The 13,409-nt window shown below is 25.8% G+C and overlaps 1 protein-coding gene and 1 long non-coding RNA gene across 2 annotated transcripts; one reads left to right on the top strand and one right to left on the bottom strand.

Annotated features, from left to right (window-relative positions):
- Nucleotides 1-1,184: 1,184 nt before the first annotated feature.
- LOC132941620 (uncharacterized) lies at nucleotides 1,185-3,063 on the bottom strand. The gene is made up of 3 exons (XR_009664201.1): nucleotides 2,908-3,063; nucleotides 2,644-2,706; nucleotides 1,185-1,871 (listed from the first exon to the last, which is right to left on the bottom strand). It is a non-coding gene; the product is annotated as an uncharacterized LOC132941620 (long non-coding RNA).
- Nucleotides 3,064-6,122: 3,059 nt separating this feature from the next.
- LOC132942692 (uncharacterized) lies at nucleotides 6,123-6,910 on the top strand. The gene is made up of 3 exons (XM_061011306.1): nucleotides 6,123-6,153; nucleotides 6,325-6,656; nucleotides 6,723-6,910. The coding sequence occupies exons 2-3, from the start codon at nucleotides 6,325-6,327 to the stop codon at nucleotides 6,781-6,783; spliced, it is 393 nt and encodes a 130-aa protein (XP_060867289.1). The 5' UTR covers nucleotides 6,123-6,153; the 3' UTR covers nucleotides 6,784-6,910.
- Nucleotides 6,911-13,409: the final 6,499 nt, after the last annotated feature.

Below are 13,409 nucleotides of genomic sequence, written 5' to 3' on the forward strand. Positions count from 1 at the left end.
CTTGGAAAAATCTTTTTACATGAAAAAACGCAATACGATTGCGCTTTATGAAATATACGGGTTTTACGTCTTTTTAACAATTTTCCTTCTCGACTTTAAAGGCTTAAGATTGAGACATACATTAAATTGCTGGCTCGGTTAATAATTGTTTATATTCACACAGTATAATATAGTACCTATACAGTGGTGAAACTAACGTGGTCTTTGAGAAACGATTGCTCTCAATATAAGGGTGAAAAACAATTACTAAATAATAATATTGAATAGAAACAGTAAAACTAATGGTACTTGTGATAATTAAAAACTGTTGATGGGTGGTGGGTCAATTTTAGGCGGCTTGTGGGTTAGTTTAGGTCATTTTGCCGCTGGCCTACACACAATATATAATTTTAAAATATTAACACATTATATAAAATTGGTAATTCAATTAATTTTTACCTCAAAAAACAGTATATTAAAGGAATATAAAAATCTTTTTGTAACGTATGTTGTAAAATTTGTAAAATTATCATAGTATTTTGCCAGTTTGATGAATATCAATGACGAGGTACACTCGACCGGATAGTTGGATAATAAAATCATCGGAAAAAATTAAGGCAAATATGTGTCGGGAACGACGGAAAATATAGATAAATCATTTTTAAGAATGATTTTATAAATATTATACCAAATAATTATATTGCCTAAGTCGAATATAAAAATATAAGAAATAAAATGAATGACATGTTAAAAACTGTAATATAAAAGCTTATACTCAATTTATTAATTGAATATAAATTAAGTAAAATGAAAATTTCTGGTCTTATAAATAAATTCCACATATAAGTACACTGTAAATGTGTTTTTCTGGGAAAACAAGACCGGTCAGTGTTCATTTCTTCGAACACCAATCAAATTAATGTAATATTGATTTGTCATAAATAAATACATTTAACATTTAACATTTAACACTTTATTGAAAACGCGTGTGCCTTGTTTTCACAAATATACATTTATTGATCATTATTTATAAATTATTTATTTAGTAACCTTAAAAAATATTTAAGACATAATTTTACTGTGCATAAATCAATTTATTATAATAAATTATATAAAATTTTCTTTACATATATTTTATAAGTATGAAAATGCGACATATTTAAAAATACGGAATAATTAGGTTTTTGTTGGGACATCGGGGCAGACTTTTAAACACGGAATGTCTGGATTACTACTATATAGATATAGGTACTATATAATCGATGTAACAAACCGTCTTACATCAAGTACAATCGTACTTACAACGAAAAATGAATACACAATAACAGTATAACTAAATAGTCAAACCAAAATGCTGTATATTATAATAACGTTTTTAAAATGTCATGAAATTTATTATTTTTTTAATATTTCATTTCTATAAAAAATAAAAAATAAATGTTTATTATAGGTACCTAAAAGTTTATAGTCAATAGTCAGTATTAGTCACCAACATGCAAGTGAACATTTTTAAAATTTGGTTTATTGTATGAAACAATGAAAATGTGTAACATATTTGCCTTTACCTAATGTAGAAGCAGTGGTTGAATTGGAGATCTTTTTCCTCAAACTAGCTTGTTGTTTGGGTATTCTATTTCCAGATGGAACAATGTCACATTGAATCCAGTTTGATGATACATGCACATGAGATACTTGATTCTTATTAAGATTTAAATTTACATTATGGCAAATATTACAACCCAACTTTTTGTTTTTGAAATACAGCCATGGATATTCTTCACAAAAGTATTTTGCTTGTTTTGAGTCCCAACATTCAGGAGTGTCATCATCTCCTGTAAATTCAATTGGTTGCCATTAACTGTTGTTAACAGCAATAGAGTCTTCATTATTTACTGAAAAAAAAAATACATGCTAATTACATTTAAGTCAATAATTATAATGCTAAATATGATAAAACTCACTATTATTAAAAATAAAAATATAATCAAAAATATGTTTGGTCAACTTCCATTTTGTATTATTATATGTTATAAAATACAATTCAAATACTAATACCTATAAGGAAGTACCTATGCACACAGTATAATTGCGTAATTGTATATTTGTATAGTTGTGTTGTCTAGTAATCTCCAAACTTAAATTATATTATAGTATTAATGATCCATTTTTATGATGGTTAAATTATTTTTTTAACAAATTGTACTCAAATTGTAAAATATAAAAATGACTTTCTCAGTCTATAAATGTAACATTGGGTGTCCATCAAGGTGATCATATTATGTCACTACTATTATTATCTCTCTTTATTAATGAACTAGCTAAAAATATTAAGAACTCAAACTGTTTGCTATTAGCAGATGATACCAACATTTATAAAAAAAATTAAATGTTTAAATGATGCTAAACAGCTCCAAGAAATCTAAATAATTTATTTATATTATGGTACAATGACAACGGTATGATATTAAATATTGATAAATATGCAACTGTTTCATTTTCTTTAAAAGAAACTAATTATTTATTAACTACTAACTGCATTAATAACTTATACTTGTCACATATAAATATTATTAATGACTTAGAAGTTAATTTTGATTCTAAACTTTCATTTAAAAATCAAGTTGATCTTAATATTTATTTAAAAATTAAAATGTTATCACATACCTGAAGTCTTAGGGATATCTGGATCATCGACATTGTGTTCGTTGTATTCATTGTCATTAATATCTATAGTTTTAAATATTATATTACTATATTAGTACATTAATTAATAAATCATAGGTAGATATTATTTGGTTTTCTCACATTGAAATGAGATATTATAATAATAATATTGTACGCCTTTAGAGTTTGGGCGTTTATTTAATATATTATATTATTATTATAACCATCGTTATAATTATTGTTTAATTAAAATGTTTGGATTACCTTGGTCATTTTTCTTCTTCTTATTGAAGAAGTCCGATATGGAGAATTTTTGAAGTTTATTCATCACTTCACTTATTTATAATTTATAAATATTTATAATTTTATAAAATAAAGTAAAGCCGTATAGGTAGTTTAATGTTTACTGTTTAGCGCCGACGTGACGTGCATGACTCCAGGAGTGTGGTTTTTATTATTTAGTATTTTCAACAAAATTACAATTTGCAAGACGTTACAACAGTACCTAACAAGCAAACGTAATATACCGATTAGTAGCGCTCCCTGTTTCCAAATTAAATATAAATAATATTTAATTTTTGTAGAAAACGATCGTTATTCGTCAATCGTCGATAACAAAAACAACAAACGGATTCTCAAAATACGGACTCTATAATATATTATTATTTACTACCTATTGGCAGTCGTCTACTATAGATTGTTATCGCCGGCACACCACAGTTTTCGTAAACGTTATATTATATTTTTAGCTCTTAAGCAGTTTATACCACGAATTAATATGCGAACCCGGACATTTCACAGCGACCGTACATCGGCGAAACTGTCTGCGGCGAAACGGTCTTGGTGAAATGTCCGGGTTCGCATATTAATTCGTGGTATAAGCTGCTTAAGAGCTAAAACTATAATATAACGTTTATGAAAATTCCTGGGTGTGCCGGCGATAACAATCTATAGTAGACGACTGCCAATAGGTAATAAATAATAATATTATATTATAGAGTCCGTATTTTGAGAATCCGTTTGTTGTTTTTGTTATCGACGATTGACGAATAACGATCGTTTTCTACAAAAATTAAATATTATTTATATTTAATTTGGAAACAGGGAGCGCTACTAATCGGTATATTACGTTTGCTTGTTAGGTACTGTTGTAACGTCTTGCAAATTGTAATTTTGTTGAAAATACTAAATAATAATTTTTGACAATTTAAAACTTTCGGATTTTATTGGTAATTACTTTATTTTTATTTTAATAATTATGAATACCTAGTTACTTTATTATATTAAAAATTTAAATATTTATTTAACAATATATACATATATATTAGATCCACCAAAGGAAAAAATCGATTATATTTATGAACAAAGTATTGGTGAGTAATTATTTTTTAATATTATAAAATATAAATTTTTTTTATTATATTACAATAACATTTAATTTTTACAGTATATTTACAAAAATTTTTTACAGTATATTTAATAACAATAATCAAATATAAAATTGTTTTATTATATTATATTTTAAATTAAATATTTAATTTATAATTAAAATTTAAATATTTATTTAACAATATATTTATACATATTAGATCCACCAAAGGAGCCAAATAATAAAAGTCATGAACAATTAGTATTGTTGTTGACAACAAGTATTGGTGAGTAATTATTTTATAATATTATAAAATATCAAATTTTTTTATTATATTATATATTAGAGCAACCCAAAGATGAAGAAAAAGAGCCCTTGGTATGTCAAAATAGGAAAAAAAAAATGTTTATGAAAATGTAAGCATAAATGGAGTTTAATTTTTTTTTTTCCAAATTAATTTTTTTTTTTTTTATCTTACCTTACAAGGAAATAAGTAAAAATATATCAGATTCAATTGTATTTGGTCACCGATTGCTAGCTCGCAATCGTGAGCCAGTAATCTTGACTAATGACCAACTCGAGTACATATTAAAGAGTTTTGGTCATTATCGTATTGATGTATGCAAGTACTTGGGCAATGCTTGCATACTCCAAGCAAACATTATGAATGGCAATGTTGACGGTTTAAAATTGCCCGATGACATTGAAGCAATTTTTAATTTTCTAACTGACAATGAATACATAACTGATCTGAATGTATTAGCAAAAAAATTCGTTTATGGTAATCCAAAATTTGCTAAAAAAAATAAATCAATAAAAAATAGTGCCTACCAGTCAACTAAGAATAAAATGAAAAGTGTACAAATGAAAAATTTATTACATTTATATGATTTAACAAATAAGTAAGCTATACTATATTTAATACCTTAAACAATTTACTTAACACTAATAATCTATTAATTTATTACCAACTATAGAGAAGAAAAAAAGAATGAATGTATTGATGAAATACAAATTTTATATAGTACATCCTACTTCATTAATACTATATTACATATGTGTAACAATAAAAGGATTCCTTACTTGTTTTGGTATTATATTAAAAATAATAATGTTACAAATATCACCTCCTATATTAAAATGATGACATATATCTCTGCTATTAAAAACCTACCAAACTCAAACATGTTTGTGTACAGAGATTCGTGAGTATTAAACATTTAGAATTTAACAGTATTTAACAATAATTTAACATTATTTAACAATAATTTAACAGTATTTAACAATAATTTACAAGAATTACAGATACGGAATAGACAATTGTATAGATAATTTTAAGAACATATTTACAATATATATTGATTGTTGTAAGATACAAAAACTAATACAATTTTTAAACATTTTTAATACTTACAAAACAAATGTTAATACGGATAATGGGTATATTTATTATGCAATTATTAAATGCAAATTTTACGAATTTAAAAACAATTTTAAATATTATGCCAAACAATTGAGTTGTGATATAAATTTTAAAGTTAAATCGTAAGTACAATAACATTTAATTTTTACAGTATATTTACAAAAATTTTTTACAGTTTATTTACAAAAATTTTTTACAGTATATTTACAAACAATAATCAAATGTTGATAGACAACAAAATAATAGATGTACAAAGAAATACTTTTATATCAGAGAGGTTCAATTACACCGATGCATTAATATTAAACTTTATGCACATTTATATGCATAATACAGCACTTTGCAATGCTACAGTAATAACTCATCATTTATAACAATATTATATTATAATATATTATTTAAATGTAATATTCATAATTTTCAGATTAGCGATATATGTCAATCATTCATCTTAGTCATGAATATCATAAATAAAAATGATACATTTAATAATTGTAAATTTTTAATCACCAAAACAGTAGATAAATTCCTAAAAAACAATTTATTAACGAGGCACAAGAGGTATGATCATGGACCATTTATATATACGATAAATATAATTAACCCCCTGGTTAAGTCAATGGTATACAATTATCAACTGAGGAAAGGTGATTATATAATAAACCAATTGTATGCATTAACCAGGGAGCAAATTCAAGAAAATGCGCATATATATAAAGTAAATATATATATATACATATTATATTATATATTTATGATATATTTAAGAGGATGTCGAACCCCCCCGTGTTTCCTTCGTCTTACATGTGTACGATACCGCACATTTTACATGAGCAGGTGTAACATCCTCTTAATAATAATAATACTAATAATAACATTCTTATCCTAGATGAATACAAAAATGTTTAATTTAAATATTAAAAATTACAATAATAATGAAACAGTTAAAAAATGTGAAACAAACCTTAATATTAAAATTAAAATTATTCAAAAAGCGGTGGACAATATAATTAAGTATAATTTTAATACAAGTACGGCAAAAATTAATGATTTGTATAACCGTCTAAACTATGATTTACAAGAAAAAATAATTGCCAACATTAAAGAAATAAATATACAAAAAAAAAACACATCATTATATCACTTTGTACACACAGAAACAACAATCACAAAACCTCCACCGACAACAACAAAAATAAGCCCTGAATTGTTCTATGGACTGTAAGTAAACTATTTATAATTTTTTTTTTTTTATTTAATTAAAATATTTCTTACTTATAATTTCAGCTCCACATTTGATTATTTTTTGGAGCAACAATTAACCAGATATGGGTTGACAAATTTATAATTGAAAGACTTGCATGACATATATATTTATTGAACATGCTAATTTTCATCTACTTTTTTTACAATGACATACTATTTTTTTTACATTATAATATACTCGGATGGCCTGTAAGTAAACAATTAATATTACATAATCAGTTATTTTTAATTAATTTCTTAATCTTTAAAATTTAAATTATTTAATATATTTCTTAATTATTAATATAGCACTACATTGGATCTTTTCGTTAAAAAACAAGAAGAATTATATGGCTTATCTATTTAAACTACACATTTTATTCAAATTTATATATTTATACCTAATATTTGTAATCTACTTTTTTATCATTTTAAATTTTTACTAACTATTTTACATATACTTGAAATCATTACACATTTTTATTTTAGACACAATCATTATACAATTTTAGATTCTTAGTGAAACGATGAATGTATTTTTTATTAAGTATACTTTGGGTTGAAATCATTATACAATTTTTTGATAACATTTTTTTTATATTATATATTTGTCATTGATGTATACCAATAATATGATTTATAATGAATTTTTTTTATAAATAATTAAGATTTATTTTTTATATATTTTTTATATTATATTTTAAATTAACTATATCACTGATTTTGAACAGATTGTGCAAGGATATTGTGGGACCAGACACATTTCTACGGACAAATATTAATAAAAATATACTATCTTCTTGTAACTCAATTGCAACTGTATCAGTTTTCTTTATATATCAAAATAAATTAATAGGTATACTTGTAGGTATAAACGGTTTTTCCAAATATGACCTTAGATCAATAATCGGGGTAATAAAATACTTAATAAGATAAAGATTTTAAAGACTAAAATTTGTTTTAGGATACATTGTTGATATAAATTGATTCCTATTTTTTTCTTATAGATTAAAACTACCTACAAGTTCGATAATTTTTTTGATAATTTTATTATGCATATTTTTATTTTTTGTGCATATTTTAACATTTTAGTGCATATATTTATGCATATTTAAGAATTTTTAGCGCATATTTGGTTAGTTATTAATGCATATAAATCCGTGCTCTAGTTATAACACATTGCACTTAGTACCTACCTACTATATAATTGTATAAACATAATATAGTTTAAAATAATTATGAAACAATTTACAATATTAAGTATCTAAATTAATAAACAATAAATAAAATACATCAATCATTTTTTTATATGAATCTTAAAATATTTTATGATGTTGAATTAGCGTTTAAACAACTTCTACTGTAGATACTGCAGTGGTTGAATTGGGGGGGGGGGGGACGCAGCGTCCTTCGACATTTTTATGAATATAAATTTGTTTCTTAAAAACATTAAATAAATACGAAAAAAATATTAGAAACGATTAATATATTATTTAATTTTTGGTATTAGGTTTTCAATTTGTATATTAGCATATATTAGGAATGCAATAATAAAATATTATAAATTTATATAATATTATACAACACGTTTCAAGTGATTCCACCACATATTAATGGGTCTAGGGCATTTCGCCGCAGACTATTTCTTAGATATTATTTGGTTTTCTCACACTGAAATGAGATATTATAATAATAATATTGTACGCCTTTAGAGTTTGGGCGTTTATTTGATATATTATATTATTATTATAACCATCGTTATAATTATTGTTTAATTAAAATGTTTGGATTACCTTGGTCATTTTTCTTCTTATTGAAGAAGTCCGATATGGAGAATTTTTGAAGTTTATTCATCACTTCACTTATTTATAATTTATAAATATTTATAATTTTATAAAATAAAGTAAAGCCGTATAGGTAGTTTAATGTTTACTGTTTAGCGCCGACGTGACGTGCATGACTCCAGGAGTGTGGTTTTTATTATTTAGTATTTTCAACAAAATTACAATTTGCAAGACGTTACAACAGTACCTAACAAGCAAACGTAATATACCGATTAGTAGCGCTCCCTGTTTCCAAATTAAATATAAATAATATTTAATTTTTGTAGAAAACGATCGTTATTCGTCAATCGTCGATAACAAAAACAACAAACGGATTCTCAAAATACGGACTCTATAATATAATATTATTATTTATTACCTATTGGCAGTCGTCTACTATAGATTGTTATCGCCGGCACACCCAGGAGTTTTCATAAACGTTATATTATAGTTTTAGCTCTTAAGCAGCTTATACCACGAATTAATATGCGAACCCGGACATTTCACCGCGACCGTTTCGCCGCAGACAGTTAGAATCGTTGAAAATTCAATTGTAGGTTGCAGTGGCCCAGTCAGGTCGAAAACCACGTTTCTCTTCAATAACAACTCTATTCGTGATATTATTATCATCTAAGTATTTTCTTAAATTTGGAATAGGTAAATAGTTCACAATCAGAGGAGATCGCCATATTTTTTGATAGACATAATTAAGTAGTATATATACCATTCCTGGCACAGAGCCTTATATACCAATAAAAGATCACAAAAAAAACATTGTGTAAAAAGATCAGAAAATCGAAATGCAATAATAATTGAAATATTTTTTCAAAAAACTTATGTCATTAATGTCATTAATGTCTCTGTGTATACTTTTTATAACTTCTATAAAACTCATGTTATTATAACAATAAAAGATAAATTACATAATGTGTAACAAATTTGTAACAAACTAAACTACAGACTACAATCATGCACGTTTTGTTGTACACTAGACAGTAGACCGTGTATATATATATATATAATAGTCATAAGTAACAAGTTATACACCACACAATTTTTTGACTCTATTTTAGATATTTGTAGGTATAATAAAATTTCGAAATTTTATTAGTTTTTTTAATATTATAGTGGATAAAAATATTTTTAGTCGGTCAAAAAGTTTGAAAAAATTAATACAACGTTCCTCACAAACTCTTGTTAGTGGAAATAAAAAAAAATTTGAGCGTAAATCCACAATTTTTTTTCAAAATTAATTTTAGTTAAAAATTCATGAAAAATCCAAAAAAAAATATATAGGTAGACACATGTTTTTATAGATATTTTAACGGAATTATATATTTAAATGAAGTTTAACAATATAATTATTTTCTGTAATTTAAAAATGATATTCATGGGTATTTGAAAATGTAAATTTTAAAGTATATTATTATATTTTATAAACATAATGACATTTTCAAATACAATATTTTCGAAAACATTTAATTTAATTTCTGTATTACTAATAAATAGTAAAATAAATTACTTTAATAAAAATTATATCATGAAATATACTTAGTAATAACTAATAGGTATATGACAACTGACTTTTTGTTGAGCATTTTTATAAAAATTCATATTGATACTGCATATTTCTATAGATAATTGCATGGATATTACAATAATACAATTTGTAGAGTTATCAATTTATCATAATTTCCCGTTTTAAATATTGAAGTATGCACCAAATGTGTCTTGTGATGTGGAAAGAAACTTTTCGAATTTTAAAGCGACATGATACGTGGCAATCGTAGAAGTTTTCAATTTAAAAATTCAAAAACACATTTTGTCACTTTTATTATGTTAGTTTTCACGAGTCATTACAAAATTAAAGTCAAGTCCAGTGTTATTTTCAATTATTTACATTGTATTATAATGTTGTATTATTTTCTGAATAGATTTACCTAAATTAGTAGGTATATTACTAAATGTATACATTTTTAGTTTGCTATCAATGCCATTTAATTTTTTTCATAAATGTTTAACACATTAATAAATATAATTAATAGCACCATATAAATTGTACCATTATTCAAGTATTTGTGTATGGTATAAATTTAATTTTCCGGTTTTCTCTTTATTCTAGATATATATTATCATATTATATTATATAATTATATAAATCTATAAAATATATATTATATTTAAAATAAATTGTAAAATTGCCAATACAAATATCGAATGCAGCGGCCGTGATGGTACTTACCTATGTGGGCAAACCGTACACCGGTATTTTGCAGAAACCATTAGGTAGTAGTTTACTAAACAATTTACATAATATACCGATAAGGTTCAGCTTTGGCGACGAGACGACTGATTTTATGTTAATTGCTTATTTTATATAAAACTGTACCAATACATGAGTGATAATTATACTTACATACCTCGGTTGAGCACTGCTTGTGCCTTAGACTATATACGGAGTGATTTATAAGGTCGTATACACTATACGCCTATTATAATTTATAATTACATAATATAATATTATTATTAATTTTTTTAAATCACTTTCTGTCGTTACAAATACAGTTTTATCTTAATATCAAATTATTCGTACACGGTTACATTTGAGTAATAATACTACGATTTGTATGATATTTTTATAAAAAATATAAAAATACAGTGTTATAATAAAATGTATTATATGAAAATCATTTTTGTATTTTAAAAAATACACAAATTGGTTTAGACAAATTAATAACCCTGCCAGTTAAATAGGTCACACATATTATTACATGCACACAATGTCATAACATTCATGTCGGTAAAGCGTATGAACATGAACGCCCGTCAATATTATACTTCCATTTATATACCTACCGGAATGCCGTCGATCAGGTCGTTTTATTGCCCTAATAATATAATATATGCCTAATTAAAATTATGTATACTACTGCGGCGTAGTCCAATCTGATCCGAACGGCCGCGGCAGACAGCTGCAAATTGTTATCACTTATCACGCAATTATTACATGCGTTGTTGCTACAACATTATTCCGATTTTCGTGCCTGCAGTGTATGTATATATAATATTATATATTTGTAATTTATTTTTGTAATCGTACACCAGACTAATAATATAATAATAAATAAAATATTTAACAATATATAATACAGTGTGTCCCGTTTTAAATGTACCACTAAATATCTCAGCCCGATAATCTTAGATTGAAATACGGTTTGCTGCAATAGCTAAGGGGTACTGAAGTACACATTTAAGGGCAAATTTCAAATTTTTAACTCTTGTAGTATGCGCATGCGCAATACAAATTTTTTTTTTTTAATTTGCAACACCTATTTTTTTCACCGGATATGGATAGACTATTTTGTTCTAAGTAATTTTGATCCATTGACCATAGTTCTAAACCTAAAATTGAATGAGTTACAGCTTTTGGAAATTTTAAAATAATTAAATTTTTTCGATTTTACCTAAAACATTACACAGAATTCAGACCATTTTACATTATATTTTGATAATCATTTTTTATATAACTAGCTAAACCATGTTATAGAGTTAGTTTCAAATTTAGTCTACGTTTAGAGTAAACCTATATGGTCATCTGTATAGAGCTTCTTCAGGCCGTTATAAACGTGGTAATAATCGATAATACTTGAATATGTGATACGACGATTATTGCAAACGTTTAGCAATGTCAGCCAAAAAAAAAACTGAAACAATAATATTCTCGATGTTATTGACATCTTACAGGTTATTTTAAATCTAGAAATGACTAATAAGTAATAATTTATCAACTCTGTGTATTGATTATGGTGGAAAATAAGATTTTTTAGTAGAATGGAGAAATTTTAAGGAGGGTTAGAACCCTACCACTAGACCCTGCTACATACAGCTCCATCGGTCATTACATAATCGGTTATTCATTTTATCCGACTCTATATAATCATAATATTATATTAATATCTAGGTATGTGTGTGCCTACATAAAATCAGTCCTATACTCCCGTAAACCCAATATATAAATTATAAGGACATTTATGGTTCCGATTCCACGCTCCTCTTTACGAAGTGTACAAGTGGTTGTTTTATTGTGACCGTCTTCCTTATACATTTAATATTCCCTATGCGAGCGTCACTAGAGTCAAAATTCTAAATTATCTGAAAATAATTTGTTATTTGGTTAGTTTTTTTTATAATACAGTATCCAAGATACCACTTAGTGACGCTTATGATACGGTTATACCTATGTACAATATACGTATGCGTAATATATTATTATACAATTATACCACGGTGTGCAGCGGTAGGTATACTACTTATTATATAATTTATCATTTATGACGTAACATTATGCTGCCGTTAATCTAGTCATCTTTGGTGTCACGAGGAGTAACAAAGAGTTTTGTCCGAGTCTGTCCGACGTTTGTCCGTCGACCGTCTGTACTCTGTACGACAGTACACTTGCTGTAGTACATTGGTAAATTGTTTGCTTGTGGTATCGCAACTGAGGTGGGAACCACTATAGTATTATATTATTAAAATACAAATATAATATATATGCCGTGGTGGCCAGAACTTGGATCGTTTACATAATATGATAAAAATGAATTGTAAAACCTATAATTGTGTGTAGGTACCATATATCTATAAATTAATGGACAACACATAGAGAGAGAAATCACCAGACGGGTTTGTTGAGAGAGAAAAGACAGGTTTTGGGCCGTTGTAGTGTGCCAAAGCATATAGCCCAAAACATGTTTTTCTCTCTCATCATATGCTCATATAGTCATATGTTATGTTTTCTCTCTGTTATTTCGTCTGGATTAACTAATTGCAGGGAGGTGTGGGAAGCGCTGTTCATTAGTTAATAGGTAGTAGATAGATTGGAATACAAACACAAATGGGGGGTTTT

The sequence above is a fragment of the Metopolophium dirhodum genome, chromosome 1 (genome assembly GCF_019925205.1).
Source record: "Metopolophium dirhodum isolate CAU chromosome 1, ASM1992520v1, whole genome shotgun sequence".
Taxonomy (NCBI): domain Eukaryota; kingdom Metazoa; phylum Arthropoda; class Insecta; order Hemiptera; family Aphididae; genus Metopolophium; species Metopolophium dirhodum.